Consider the following 16,082-nt stretch of genomic DNA (forward strand, 5'->3'; position numbering starts at 1 on the left):
CTCCCCCTACATGCAGATGCGATTAGACAGTAATTAGCGGAGATTGAGACGCACAGCAAGCGGCCCTGTGCAAAGGATCGGGGGTGGGATTAGGAGGGGGAGGAATGGGTGGAGGGGGATGAGCGGGGGAAAACGGGAGGAGAATAAGAGGCAGGCTTGTATGGGGGGCTGGGGAGAAGAAAGGACAGGTTTTAGAGGGAAGAAATGTGAGAATGGATATGGGGAGGGGGATGAGTGGCAAACAGAGAAGAGGGATGAGAAGGGGTGGGTTTAGGACGGGGACTTTGAAGGAAAAGTGGAGAGGCTTTAGAAGGAGGCGGCGGGAACAGTACTGGGAGCGAGAGAAGAAATGATGGATAAGGGGGATAGACAAGGATGGGGGAAGGTAAATAAGGGGGGGAAGTGAGAAGGGTTGAAACGAGAGAGTTAAGGAGGAACACTACAAAAAGGTGGGTGAAGGGAAATAGCAAAACAAAAGGAAGATGGGCGACTGGGTGAGGGAGCGTACAGAAAAAAGGCGGAGGGGAGGAGAGATGGAGAAAGATGATGAGATACGAAGGTAGGGGAAATTGCGAGTGGGCAGGGAAGGAATACGGAGGAGGTGGGCCGCATGTAGGAGAAGGGAGAGGTGAAAGCTTATGGGAAGGGAGGGGAAAAACACTGGGGAAAATGAGAGGATATAGGGAGGGGAAATGGGGAAAGGGTGATGAAACGGGAACGGAATCCTAGAATGGGGAGTTGGGGAGGAAGAACTGGAGTGAGGGAGAAACTGGGAAGAGAAGAAAGACTCACTTATCATTCTCTCTTTTTTTTGTGTGTGTGTCATTATCTGCACTTCCTCCTCTTCTTTACTTCATTTATCTGTCCATCACCTTACCGTCATTTTTTCTTGCTCCTTCTTTTATCATCGTCTTTCTCCCCTTCCACGTTTTTACATAATTTATTCGTCCATCACCCTTCCTCACCAGTTATTTTCTCTTGTTTTTCTACGCAATCATTGTACTCTTATATTCCATCCAGGTATCTCATTTATTTCCTTATTGTCATTTCTCTTTCTTTCCTAACTCACCCAACTATCCATCACCATATGTTTCTATTTTTTATTACTCTTTTCTTCCTCTTTCCTTCATATTTCATCCACTTTGTCATCTTTCCTCTCCCAGTATCCTCCTAATCCGTCAAAATTCTCCCTCTATTGCACTTTATCTAGTAGTCATCGCTCTCATTTTTCACTCCACTCTTCCTTTTATATCTTCAGTGGGAATGTGAGCAAGGTTGATGATGATGACGAAGACGACGACGACAACGTAGATCATGATGGAAAGAATTCCTAACTGTTCAACTCATTCTCCTTCTTTCCTATTCATTAATTTACTCATACACTCACTCTTATCCCTCACGAGGCCCACAAAAAATTATGACCCGCGAAAAACCTAGCCACTATCTTCGTCCTCTTATCACACCTCTCGCTCTTATCTCACATGCCCCACCACTCTGCCCAACCTCCAGGAACGTCGACGCTCCCATAAGACTCTGAGGGGAATATGATCCTTCTGTGCAGCGTTTAAATACCGGGCGACTGCAGACCTCCAGGTGCTAAAGGCAAATATAAACAAAAGTGGGCGTTTTCCTGCCTTAATCACACGCGATACGGATAAGGAGAGGAGATAAGAGGTACAGAGTGAGTGGGAGAGGGAGGGAAGGAGGGACAGGACCTAAAGGGGCATAGAACAGACTTGAGGGAATGGGGAGGTGAGGGAAAAAAAAAAAGACCAAGAAAAGGGGAAGAGAGATGAAAATGACGAGAATGGGTTAATAAAACAAAGGGAAATAATATCACGGGGAAAAAGGAGAAGGTCGGAAGAAAGGAGGGAAAGACTGAGGAGAAAAGGATGGAATGACGAAATGAAGATGAAGATACGAAAAGGTAAAGGGGAACGTTATCAGAGGAGAAAGGGAACGACGCCGTAGGACGGAAGAAGGTTGGAAAGGTGGAGAGATGGTGGAAGAACTGAGGAAAGAAGGGAGTAGAATGGGAGGGGGACGAGATAATGGAAATGCAAGGGAAGAAAAGCAGTGGTACAGGAAATCAGAGAAAATAATAAGAGACAAAGTTCGAGAAAGACAAAGCTAAAATAGAAAAAGGAATGAGGTGGAGAAAAAATACGTAATGGAGAAACAACGGAAACAGAATAAATGGCTGCAGTAAAGGAAGCGACAGAGAACAAGATACATAAATTACAAGGATTAGAAAGCAGATGTTTAAAGGAAAAATGGGTAGAGGGAAGGGTAGATTTGATTTAGCTACGACTAAGAGGTGTGTGTGTGTGTGTGTGTGTGTGTGTGTGTGTGTGTGTGTGTGTGTGTGAGAGAGAGAGAGAGAGAGAGAGAGAGAGAGAGAGAGAGAGAGAGAGAGATTGAAGGACCTGATAGTGAGAAGGCGCTATTAAGTGGCAAGTGGAAGTGGGGAGATTAAGAAGACAGATAAAAGGGGAAGAGGTGGGGAGATAACAGTGAGGCGGGAGGGGGAGGAGGGGGCACTGTGAAGGAAGGAGGTTAGAAGAATGGAGAGACTAAATGGAAGGAGGGGAAAGAGAGCGGGGTCAGACAGCGAAGGAGAGGGAGGTGGGAGCTGCGGGGAGATAGGAATGAAGAGAAGGGCGATGATGGGGAGAGTGGGGAGACACAAATGGGGAGAAGGGGAAAGTAAAGAGACAGAAGTGAGAAAGAGAGGGATGTCGGAAGGGAGGGGAGGATGGGAAGTGTGAGTTGGGGAGGAGGGGGGAGATAAGAGGGATAGGGGGAGCAGATAAGGAGGCCACTTGACATGTCTTCCACCATCCCAGATTATGTTTACTCCCCTTCCCACACTTATCACCCCACCCTTCTTAATTAAAGGCGAGAGGGGCAGGGGTGGAGATGGGGAGACAGGGAGAGGGAAGGAAAAGAGAGAAGATGGAAAGAGGAGAAAAGGAAAAAAGAGGAGAAAAGGAAAAAAGAGGGGAGAATAAAAAGCTGGAGAGAGAGAGAAAGAGAGAGAGAGAATGGTGATGTAGTCTCTCATCACATCCCAATATCAGTCCATGTAAAACTCCCTTGCATTCTTATCCTTCCTTCTGTCTCCCTGCTACGTTTCTATCTCCCTCCTTCCTTCTTTCTTTCTTCCCTACTCCGTTTTTATCCTTCCTTTCTTATTTCCATCCATTTTCCCTTAACTTCTTACTTTCCTTCCTTCTTTCCATTTCCCTCTACATTCTTATTCCCTTCTTTCCATCTCCCCTCTCACGTTTTTATCTCCTACTGTACAGCTTTTATCATGCTCGTTGTGTTCTTCCCTTGTTTCGTCCTGACCTCATTCCCTTAGACAATGGTTTGCTAAATGGCCCTTCCTTCCACGCTGTCTTCCTCTTCATCTTCCTCCTCCTCTTCCTCTTCTTCCTCTGTCATCATCAGTCATCATTTATCAAGTTTTCCTCTCATCTCCTTCGTGCCTGCTTCCTGTTTTACCTTCCTCTATATTCTGTTTTTCACTCATTCACTCAATTTCTTTCTTTACTCGAATCCTTTACTTCTTCCACTCTTCGCTCACTAATTTACTCTCTCTTTCTTCAATTTTTCATTTACTTTACCGTTATTCATTTACTCGCTTATTTTCTGTTCCGCCTATTCCACCTTATCACCTCTTTTACGTCACCTATCCTCCCCTCCCCTCTTCTCGCCTCGCAAAACAATCCGAGACATGCAACAGACCAGAAAAAAAAAAACAATGAACAACCAGAAAAAAAAAAACAATGAACACCACAAGGAGACAGAAAGACAGACAGAGATGTAGATACAAGAGGCTTACAGACTGAAAGACAGAAACAGACAGCAACAATATGAAGAATAGAGACTGACAAAAAAAAAAAAAGATAGCAGAGAGAAAAAAAAACTGCAGGATACATAAAACAGATAGGAGATAGCCACAGACAAAAAGGTTGGAGCAACGACATAAACAGTGGATGGTATAAGCAGCAAAAGACGCCCACAAATGATCTTAATTATGAGCTTCAGGTGTGGCAGTGCAAAGGGTGAGAGAAGGGAGGAGGGGAAGGGGGGAAGAGAGGAGTGGAGGGGAGAGGGGAGAGGGAGAAGAGCCTGAGAGGGGGTGGGACAGTGTGTAGGTGTGAGAGTATTGTGTGTAGGGGTGGGAAGGAGGAAGGGGGGTGGTGAGATAGGGAGGGGAAATGAGTGGGCGTGGGTAAAGGTGGGAGTATAGTGAGTATTGAAGGGAAAGGGAGGGGAAGGAGAGAGGCGAGGAGGGTGACAATCATTTAATAAATGATTAGCAAGAGGAGGAAGAAAAAGACAGACAAGGAAGAGGACAAGGACCAGGGAAGAACTATAAACAAGAAGAAAGAAAGACAGAAGGCAGGGCAAAATGAGAGAAGTGTAAGACAATGTGAAAGTAAGAAACCAGAAGGCAGGGAAGGCAGAAGAAACGAGGAAGACAAGAGTGTTAGAGAGAGAGAGAGAGAGAGAGAGAGAAGGAAGAATAAGAAGGAAGGAAAGAGGGGAAGTGGACGAGGGGAGAGCTGTGAAGACGAAAAGCTTTAATGATGGGAAATGAGGGGTATAATTACGGCGGTAGAGGGAAGGGAAGGGAAGGAAGGGGAAGGGAAGACAGAGAGGGTGGCCGAGGAGAAAGGGCTCAAGCGATTAACAACAAGAGGTGGAATCTGGAAAGCGCGGAGGAGGAGGAGGAATGAAGATTATATAAGAAAATGCAGTCTTGGTATGGAGAGAGAGAGAGAGAGAGAGAGAGAGAGAGAGAGAGAGAATGTGTGTGTGTGTGTGTGTGTGTGTGTGTGTGTGTGTGTGTGTGTGTGTGTGTGTGTGTGTGTGTGTGTGTGTGTGTGTGTGTGTGTGTGTGTGTGTGTGTGTGTGTGTGTGTGTGTGTGTGTGTGTGTGTGTGTGTGTGTGTGCCAAACACGTTACCAACACCCTCACGCCCCACACACCCACCTCGATCACTAAGATTATGTTCGGCCGCAGAAACAAACACCAGATACCTTCACCGCAAGCCACATTAACACTACTCAGCAGGCGTACACACACACACACACACACACACACACACACACACACACACACACGTTTTTCTGTTCTCGGTGTTTTTTTATCAATCAATCACTTATTTTTGATCTTCCACTTATTTCCAGAGAGAGAGAGAGAGAGAGAGAGAGAGAGAGAGATAGACAGACAGACAGACAGACAGACAGACAGTTAAGAATGGAACACGACTTTGGCTTATGCTTCCCGTCCTCATAATATTAATTGCCCTACCTTGTCCTCTTCCATTCCACACTGACACCGGGAAGGAAGGAAGGAAGGATGGATAGATGGATGGATGGATGGATGAATGGAAGGAAGGAAGGAAATGAGATTCGAAGCAAAACAATAGGCATGGCTGTGGTAAAGGAATATGGAAAAAAAAATGAAAACAGAGGAAGGAAGGAAGAAGAGAACAAACATGGGAAAAGCAAGGAGTCATTACGAAATTACGAACAAGAAACATTAAAAAGGATGTTAGTCAAAAGGAAAAATGGTGGGACAAGGAAGGCAGGAAGGGTACTGAACAGGAAAAAAAAAAAAAAAAACACGATGGAATTGGCAAGAAACTAGAAGAATTATGAATTAGTGAAAAAATAAAATGATAGGGCACAAGAAGGGCATAAAGAAAACGGGAGGTGAGGTGGCCTGAGGGAGGGGAGACTGGCCTATACGGAAAAGCGAGGCGGGAGGGAGTTTTTCCACACTTCTCTCATTCCTCTCCTCCTTCTCTATCTCCTCCCCCTGCCTCTGGCCCACCTGGAGAGTCAATATTGGTTCTCTCCACCCCTCCCGTCCCACACACTCTCTCCCCCTCTTTCTCTTCACTTCTCTCTCTCTCTCTCTCTTCTCTAATTTCCTCTTCCTTCTCCATTTAATTTTTTCTTTGTTCTTTATCCTACTCTCTCTCTCTCTCTCTCTCTCCTTCTACAGAATCACCTTAAACGACGATAACGAGAAAATAACAAAATTTGTAAGAAAATATGAAAGAAAGGAAGGAAAGACGGATGGAGAGAGAGAGAGAGAGAGAGAGAGAGAGAGAGAGAGAGAGAGAGAGAAATTTTTAAACAGAATGAAGGCAATGAGTAGGGGAAGGAATAGTGGAAGACATGAAGACGGAATAAGGGATGAGAGACATAGGAAGACGGCGAGAGGAGTAAGGCTGAAAAGATAATGCAAAGACTTGAAACGCGGAGGGTGAGAGGGGAGAAGGAGAACGGAAGGAAGAGTGGAGAAAACGGAGAAAAGAAGCGGCAAGGTGAGAGAGAGAGAGAGAGAGAGAGAGAGAGAGAGAGAGAGAATGATTCCAAGACCAAGGATACAAAATTTTTTTTTTCTACCAACAAAGGACTTTATTTACCAAAGGAAAGGTCTCGTTCTCTAGAAAGTCTCCATTAACCGTTTCTATTCAATGACGTTTAATAAATCGAAGGAAGAAATGGGAGAAGAAACTTAGCAACAGGTTAGAAACTTAGAAGGGAAAATAAAAGAGGGAAAAGAAAAAAAATACCGAGCCAAAAGGAGCCAAGAGGACGTGTGGGGATCATCTACCAACCTACGTAACTTCCTCTCCACCGCAGGTCCCATTTTTCCTACCTAACTAGCTTCTTTCCTTCCTACCTACGAACCTACCTGCTGGCATTTACCTTCCTACTGCACTTACCTACCCATATCCCCGTTACCAGAATACCATCCAACATACCTCCCTACCTACTTACCTTCCTTCCCCACCAACCCATCTAGCTTCCTTCGTTCCTTCCTTCCCCCTTCTTCTTAATTCAACATTCATGGCCCGCCTCCCTGCATTAATCACTCGACGTCACCCTCGTTCTTCCTCTCCTCGTTCTCCTTCATTATCCACTTTTTTTTTTTTTTTCTGTTCCTCCTCCTTTATTTTTTTGGACGGTGTTGTGCTTCCTTGATTGTTGTTTTTGTGTACATCGTCTACTGTTTTCTTCTTTCCTATTTTTTTTTTCACCTTTCGTGTACCATTTTCTTCTTAGTTCTTTTTCTTCATCTCTTTCTTCTTCGCATTTCCTTGCATTTTTTCAATTTCTTATACTTCTTCATCTCATTGTACGTACGCTACATACGTCCTCATTTTCATCCACCTCCTCCATTCTCTTCCACGCGTTCACAGTTTCCCTCTCCTCACCTCCTCTCCCTCTCTATCTATCTATCTATCTATTGCCAGACGCCTCAATCCCCCCCATCTCCCTCACGTCCTCATTTTCCCCTTCCTCTTCCTTTCATACGTCCTCTTTTTCCTTCTCCCTCCAACCCTCTTTTCCTCTTACATTTCCTCATTTTTTTTCATTCTCTCGCTGCTCCACTTTTCCCTCTCGTCCTGCCATCTTTTCCTCCCCCAGGCGAAGCACGGCGCACTAACCACCCCCGTATGTTTGAACGACCTAGTTACGGCCCTACACTCTTCTCCCCCCTCCCCAATCACCCCCTCGTATCTTCCCTCCCTATCCCGTCCCCTCCCTCATCCCCCTCTCCTCCCAGACTACTACAAAATGACGCCAATACTCTCTTCCCCCTTTCCTCCTCTCCCCCTCATTCACCCCTACAGCTCTCAACACCCCATTCTCATTCCCAACTCTTCCACACCTTTGCTTCTACTCTACTGGTCTTTTCCCCTCTTACTCCTCTCCCTCTCTCATATTCTCCATTTCCCCTCTCCTCCCCGACTGCTTCCATACACTTTTCTCTACCCTATCACTCCCTCTTCTCCCCTGACACCCCATCCTTCCACCTAGCTCTACCCCTTTACTTCCTCTCCCCATACTCTCTTCCTCACTTCTTTCACTCTATAAATATCACTAAGCCTCAGCCACGTTTCCATAACACGTTTAGTTTATCATACATCTTGGGGAAAAAGAAATCGGTGTAGTTTTCCTGAAATCGCAGTGACCCTTTTCATTACTATAATACTATCAGTATCATTTATCGTCATCGTCATCATTTTAAGTCTCTCTCTCTCTTTCTCTCTCTCTCTCTCTCTCTCTCTCTCTCACACACACACACACACACACACACACACACACACACACACACACACACACACACACTTATCTAACACGTGCTCCAACCTGAGACCATGACAAACCAAACATTACATCGTATCTTGACCCAACCAATCCCCGTGAGAGAGAGAGAGAGAGAGAGAGAGAGAGAGAGAGAGAGAGAGAGAGAGAGAGAGAGAGAGACTCATCACTCACTATGACTGTCCAAAAGTACCTATCATCCTCCCTATCACACGGTTTAGGGAAATTATCAAGTCTTCCCTATCATCGCCTACGTAAATTATCTCCCTCCCTTACCCCTGGAGATAAGCATAACTCCGCTTATCGGGTCGGTATCAAGAATTATCACGAGGTTGGGGGGCACCTCCATTATTCTCGAAGGACAATTGAGACGTCAGGTGAGTCAGGTGATTTGGTTACGCCCCTACCTGACCTCACCTGTTGCCGCAATCTAGGTAGCGTGGAAAGTTTCGTAACGCCCCTTCCTTGGCGATTTATTTTTTACACTATAATTCTCGTGTATGTATGTTATTATTTATCGTTTTAATATTGATATACGTGGCATCGATTTCATATAAAGTAGGATGTTGTGAAGTAATGTGCAGAATAAATAAATAAGGAAAGGGTGTTACGGAATCTCTCAGTCACTATACAACCCCTAACCCTAAATTATACTAGAGGGGATACTGTACAATCTTATATTACCCACCTCCCCTCACACCATCTGCTTATAGAGTCATTCCCCTCTGATCACGTGGAAAAAATATGCCGCTTCCCCTCGTCTGGCCCAGCTACTCTCTCTCTCTCTCTCTCTCTCTCTCTCTTTCTCTCTCTCTCCCTCCCCAATCAAACAATATTAGTCAAAACAAAAGTCTTCTCAGGTGAAACTGGGCAATTAATGTGCAGCGAGGTCCTTTGTATATGGGAGAGGCTGAGGAGGAGGGGAGGAGAGAAAGGGTAATAGGGAAAAGAGAGAGAGAGAGAGAGAGAGAGAGAGAGAGAGAGAGAGAGAGAGAGAGGTGAAGAAAATTGAGGAGGCACAAGTAAGAAAAGCAGGGAGGAAGAAAGTAGTAATGAGAGAGAGAGGGAGTGATAGGACAGAGAAAAAGAGGGGGAGAGAGGAATATAGGAAAGAAAAGAAATGGGGGGGAAGACGAAAGAAAGGAACGGACGAATATCTGAGGAAGAAGGGATGATGTAACACAAAAAGGAAGAGAAAACGAATAAGGAAGAAGTCAATAAGAAAGAAGAAACGGAAGGTAATATGAAGAAGGGAGCAGGGATAATGGATGAAAGGATGTAACGCGGACTGAAAGAAAAAAGAAAATGTAAAATGGAGAAAAACGGAGGGAAGAAAAGTTGAAGGGAAATGCGGATGATAATTCTAAAATGGAAAGAAGGAAACCGTAAACAAAGGAAAAACGTAAAAAAGAAAATGAAGTATATAACAGTAAAATCACTACTGGGATTAAGAAGGAACACAGAAAATGGAAGACAAGCGAAAAGATACGAAGAAAAGAAAAAAAGAAAAAGAAGAGGCGAAAAATGAACAAAAATAAGAAAATGAAAACAGAAATGTAAGGAAGAACAGATAATAGACAAATTCATACAATCCGTCACACTAAACACGGATGAAGGGAGAAGAAAAATTAGGTGACAAGACTGATAAAGAAATGCAGAAATAAAATAGATGATAAAGATAAATAACGCAACATTCCTTCAGTAAAACCTCTCTCTCTCTAAACCTCTCTCTCTCTCTCTCTCTCTTCGTCTCCTTCCTTCCCTTCCTCCGTCTCCCCTCATTTCCCCTCTCCTGCTTTCTCTCTTTCACACCTAATTCATATCTCCGTCCTCTCCCTCCCCTCTCACTCGCACATCATTATTCTCCCCTGCTTCTCACACCAATCACCCTCTCTCTCTCTCTCTCTCTCTCATAGTCTTCCTCCTCCCTCTAGCTACAGTATTTTCTTAGCCACATCTTTTCCTGTTATCTTTTCCTCCATTCCCTCAACTCTCTCTCTCTCTCTCTCTCTTTCCGGCTCCCCTCACCGTACATAATTGCCAGGTCAAGACAAATCCCTCCACACGCAGATTGATTAAAAAGAAGAGAAAAGTAAGAATGTGAATTATCTTCGACACCTCGTCCTTCTTCCCCCTTCGCTCTCTCTCTCTCTCTCTTGCTGTCTCGGGTCATGAATGTGTGTGTGTGTGTGTGTGTGTGTGTGTGTGTGTGTGTGTGTGTGTGTGTGTGTGTGTGTGTGTGTGTGTGTGTGTGTGTGTGTGTGTGTGTGTGTGTGTGTGTGTGTGTGTGTGTGTGTGTGTGTGTGTGTGTGTGTGTCATTATATCAAGATCTAATAGTAGGACGAAATTCAAGAGAACTAGCACTGCAAAAGAAATCTGCACCCATTTCCTTCCTAAATAATGAAAAGCAGACAAATTCCTCCCTCAAACACTAAAAAATTATCACTGACAATAATAATAATAATAATAATAACTGACAACTCTTTCACAACTTACGTACTAATTAAGTCAGGTAGAACTAATTACCCCTTCAAATGCTTACGACTAACAATAACCTAACTGATTTGAAAGGGAAAACTCCACTGAAGAATAAAATACAACTCACAACAAAGTGCAACTAAACGATAAACACACCCACTCAAACTCCCAATCCCCTTCTCTCACACTCCTCACTCTCTCCTTCCCTCTGAACTCCCCGCCTTTCCCCTCGTCTCACCCTTCCCATCCCTTCTTCCCCTCCTCTCCCATTCTTCCCTGTCTCGCTCCCTTAACTCCCTCCAGACTCACCTGAAGTTGGAGAACCACTTGACGAGCTGGGCGGTGTTGTTCTTGTTAAACTTGATGTCCGGGAAGTACGTCTTGAGCACCGAGGACGACGGGTACCGCACGTAGAAGAACATCAACTTGGCCTTGCGCAGGTGCATCGGCGTCAACGTGCTGGAGTGCGCTGGAGTTAAGGAAGAAACAGAGAAAAAGGGCGATAAAGTGGCGTAGTTCCGGGGCGGTTATAATATGCATAGGTTAAAATGAAAATGAGAGAAGAAAACGGAAGGGGAGAGTGTGAAAGAAGGAATATGAGGTTATGGAAGAAAGGAGAGAAAATGGATGAAGTTCCCAGAATTTGATAGAAAATTCAGTCAAGCTGGGGGCTCCCATTTCTGAGGTCAAAATATGGGCAAATATTAAAACAAGATTTGCAAGAAAACACAAGGGGGGAGAGTGAAAAACAGAAAACAGGAGGCGAGTGCATTATGATTTTGGCCACTCCTTGCACCAGAGAAAAAGAGAATTGGTTGAAATAAATCAAACAAACATGGTAGGGTCAAAGACAGAGAAAAATAGACAGTGTACGGGTCCCGCAAGACTCCGCCACTCGAAGAAACAGAAGAGGCAGAGAGAAAATTCAAGAACCTGAGCGCGACCCATACATAGAAAATGGTAAATCGGCATCCCCTGAGTGCTAGCGGAACGGGAGAGTTAAATAATCCTCAGGCGACGGTACAGAGACGCCTAACACGAATTACAAACTCCATAGAAGCCTCATGATGCATTTATTATTATTCTCGACGCCCCATTATGAGCATAGGGGTACAGGGACAGGCAACGTCGCCCGGGCATTTCATACACTATAAGGAGAATACTCGTGTTATTCGCCATGTTGAGGGAATACACCGCCAAGATTATCCAAGTCAGTCCGCTCGCACTAGCCACGGGGATGCTGGTCTATTCAATGTGTATGCTTCGCAGTAGTACAAACAAAGGATACAGAAACAGCAACAGGAGGGGGGAGGGGGAGGGGGGAAATCAGCTTAGCATTAAAAAAATACAGCTTGATCCCGTCAACCCGAGAACGTCGTATCTGTAGGCTGAACAAACCGCCTGAGGTCAGCAAGAATAATATAAGACATCATGGTACTGGAGGGATTAATAGAGATTTTTTTTACCCCTTCACTACGATGAGTCTCCTTTGAGCAAAATGGTGTGGAGTTAGCGGGAATTATATACAAGACGTCCTCGGGCTGAAGGAGCTAAGAATAAATTCTGAAGGAATATTTCTGTGTGCAAAGTTGGTGCAAATTACGTTCAATGACTGTGCAATAATCAGGTACAGATTTTTTTCTCTTGCATTTTCGTTTACGTTAAGTTAGTATGCAAGACCATTAGGATAATTTAAACATTTAAGTCATCACAATCACACGGCAAGGATCACACTCATGCAATTAAGGTGCGGAAGTTATAATTAGAGAGAAAAAGGAAGAAAGAAATGGATGCAACTGCAGGGTATTGGTGTGTGGGGTGTGGGGGAGAAAGGGAAGAAGAGCGTGGTGGTGAATGGAAGAGGGTCGGCGAGGAGAAATGAAGAGAAATGGTCGGGAGAAGGCCAGAAAATGGAGAGAATACGGGAGGAAAGACAAGAGAAGGGGCAGAATATGCGGGAGAAGACTAGAGAAAAAGGGAAGAGTGTAGAAGAGAAAAAAAAAGAAAACCGGGGGAAAAGTGCAAGAAAGAGAGGACGTGAATATGGAAGACTGGAAACTTGTGTGAGAAACGTGGCAAGAAAGTGTGTGAAATAAAGGAAAAAAAATGTCGAAGGAAAAGCGAGACAATACAGAAAGAAGGAAAGAGAAAATATGAATATGTAAAAGAAATTATAAATATGGGGAAGTGTGAAAAAAGAGAGATGAGATGGCAACAGTGTGCAGGGGAACGAGAGAGAGCGATAGCACTCAAAGCGATAATGCTACAAGACAGCACCAGGCTTTAAAAAAAAAAAAAAAAAAAAAAAAAATCATGCATATCGACAAACAGGAAAATGATAAACTTCCCATGGATATGAAGACGATTATGGGATGCCAAGAGTTAATGACTATGATTGCAAGCGCACACACACACACACACACACACACACACAAATTACTACAGACACGGGGAGAATTTTGCGACCAAAGCACATACACATCAGTGAAAAATAAAACACTAAAGAAATAAGGATGAAATTAAAGAATCCCCCCCCCCTCTCTCTCTCTCTCTCTCCAGCATCATCTTGGGTCAACAGAGGGACAGCTTCGGCCACGCTCGTCTTGCCAATTAACGGAAGGACAACGAGATAATTGCCCAGTTAGTCATGAATAATCGAGGAATTAATCAGCCTGGGAGTGAGACAAGGACCTCTCTCTCTCTCTCTCTCTCTCTCTCTCTCCAGACAATTAAATTCACAACGAAATGTTTACTTATAAAATCACCTATGGGTAAGACACACACACACACACACACACACACACACACACACACACACACACACACACACACACACACAGAAAAGAAAATGCACAGGAGGTCCTTCTCAGCTCTCAAAATAAGCTTACGAGGGAGAGGTTCATGGCAGTCTTCGAAGTGACGAGAATTTGTTACAAAGTCCTCACACCTTCCCTCCAACCACCACCGCACTTCATAAACAATCTCACCCTTCCATTCTCTTATCCCCGTTTCTCCCTCATCATCTATCCTTCCTCCACTTTCCTTCTTGCATTCTCCTCACAAACTCTTCGTCATCTTTCATCCATCTTCATCATGCACTCCTTCTCTTTGTTTATGCATCATCTTTCTTCAATATCATCATCATTCCCTTCCTCACAGTCTCCATCCATCACCATTCCCTTCTCTACCTCCATCAATCGCTTTCTAACTTCCTCTCTCTTCCTCCTCATCACACAATCTTTTTCTCCTGTATCTTAAATCCTCTTCGTTCACGCATTATCATTCGCTTTTCTTATGCCTCCATTCATCACTTTCTCCTTGTTCTCCTCCCCTCTTCCTCTTCCTCATCACATACCCTTTCTCTCCCTCCCCTTCTCCGTCTCCCTCGTAACTACCTCGGGGGCTGCTCCTGATTCGAGTTAGGGGGGAACAAGACAGCCTTCTAGGTAGCCATAACTGGACGGAAGACGGGGAGCAGGGTTGAGATACAGGGTGAGTAGGGGCGAGTAGGGTTGTGTAGCTACAGGGTGAGGAGGGTCGAGTATAGGGTGAGGAGGGGAGTGCAGGGTGAGTAGGGGAGTGCAGGGTGAGTAGGGTTGAGTATTGGGTAAATGGGGTCGAGCATGGGAGAAAAGAATCGAATACAGGAGAGCAGAGTCGATCATCAGATCAACTGAAGGGCGGCAGGACCAGATGAACGGTACGAAGGTTCGGTATCGGGTCGAATGATGATGTATGGGGGAAAACAGGGTTGTGTGAAAGGATTAATGGAGTAGAGTCGATTGTAACACGAAGAGAGTCGACTGAAGGTGAATAGGGTTTAGTATCAAGGAGCATATGCGGGAGTGTAAGGTCCAAAGAAGAGGAAAAGGTGAGTGGTGGGTCGACTGAAGCAGAGCAACGTCGATTTCAAAGGAATATAGTAGGTGGGTGATATATATATATATATATATATATATATATATATATATATATATATATATATATATATATATATATATATATATATACAGTATACCCAGAAAGCTGAGAGTGTGGCGAGACAAAAGAGGGGGTTTAGGGTGTGTGTGGGGCTTCCAGGTGACATTGGGATTAATTCACAGGTATATCATCGCAAAGGAACACCACGAAGAGGCAAGTCAGCACAATCCCCCCTCCCTCGTCCCCTCTCTCTCTCTCCCAGTCCGTCTGTTTCCCTCTCTCTCCCGCCTGCTCATTCCTCCCTCTCCCTCACATAGCCCCGGGTCAAATTCTGCTTTGTTATTTTGTAGCCATTGTTTCAGGCCCCCTCCATCTCTCCCTATTGGCTACATGCTTGCTTCCCTCATCCCTTCTCCACTCCCCCCCCCCTTCTCTCTCTCTCTTCGCGGTACTATACTTTCCATACATTTATTCTTTTATAAATTTATCAGATTGTTCCTAAGGCCAGACCGTCTCCCTGGGACCGTAACGTCTCTGTATCCATAAAATAAGCACATACATATTCTCTCTCTCTCTCTCTCTCTCTCTCTCTCTCTCTCTCTCTCTCTCCACAAAATGGCCACTAGCTTCTTTCTTACCTTCTCCCAGTACACGAGCCAGAAAAACAAGGCCCCCCTCCCATTGGCCGAGCCCCACGACGAATCAGGGCGACCGTGGTAGTCTCTTGCAAGGTTTCTGACGCCAAATAAGATCTTGAGTCCATCCCCACAATCCAATTAGGAAGTCCAGGAGGGGTGGGGGGAGTAGGAGAAGGAGGGGGAGGAGGGGCACAAGGGGAAGTGTGGGTAGAAGTAGGAGAACCACAAGTCGGATGGATCAGAAATAAGAGGAGGCAAGAGTGATTAGAAACCCCACAAGAGAGGAGTCGCTACCCCCCACCACCACCACCGTCGCCACCCACATATATCGCCTCCCATTTCACCCCTATTCTCTCTCTCTCTCTCTCTCTCTCCTTGTTTATATCAATCTTTCTACTTCCTCCTTCTCCCCCTCCCATCTCGCCCTTTCAACAACTCACTTTATCTGTCTCTTCTTCTTCCTCCCTCTGATTCTACCATCTGGCTCCCTTCATTTCTTTCCTCCCTACTCTACTTTTTCTCTCTCTCTCTTCCTCTTCCCTCTCTCTCTCTCTTCCTCTTCCCTTTCTCCCTCTGTCTTTCCCCCCTGGTCTTTGTCTCGAGTCCTACGCTGGAATCCTACCCGACCACTTCCCTTGCCTCCCCCTCTACCTGCACGGCTGCCTCCACACACTTGAAGCAATGAATGAATCTCCGCCATGTAAAAATGACACCCGCGTGGTTCCCGGCGCATGACAGGACAAAATGGCGAACAGAGGGGAAACTAAGCCCTTTCTATTGTGCATTTTAATCTTGGTAGTGACAAGTGACTTTATACAGGAAGAAACTATACTCTTTGACCGTAGAGTTTGATCTTGAGGAGGGTTATAGGCAAGGCAGATACGTCACACACACACACACACA

The 16,082-nt window shown here is 45.0% G+C and overlaps 1 protein-coding gene across 1 annotated transcript in view; it reads right to left on the minus strand.

The window, feature by feature from the left end:
• pros (homeobox protein prospero) overlaps nt 1-16,082 on the minus strand; it is a 69,394-nt gene that overhangs the window by 13,850 nt on the left and 39,462 nt on the right. The window contains exon 3 of the mRNA XM_080281330.1: nt 10,930-11,089. Coding sequence (XP_080137456.1) covers nt 10,930-11,089 — 160 coding nt within the window. The remainder of the gene's footprint in view (nt 1-10,929; nt 11,090-16,082) is intronic.

This window comes from Coenobita brevimanus, chromosome 89 (genome assembly GCF_032717465.1).
Source record: "Coenobita brevimanus isolate Jiangsu-jjx chromosome 89, ASM3271746v2, whole genome shotgun sequence".
Lineage (NCBI taxonomy): Eukaryota > Metazoa > Arthropoda > Malacostraca > Decapoda > Coenobitidae > Coenobita > Coenobita brevimanus.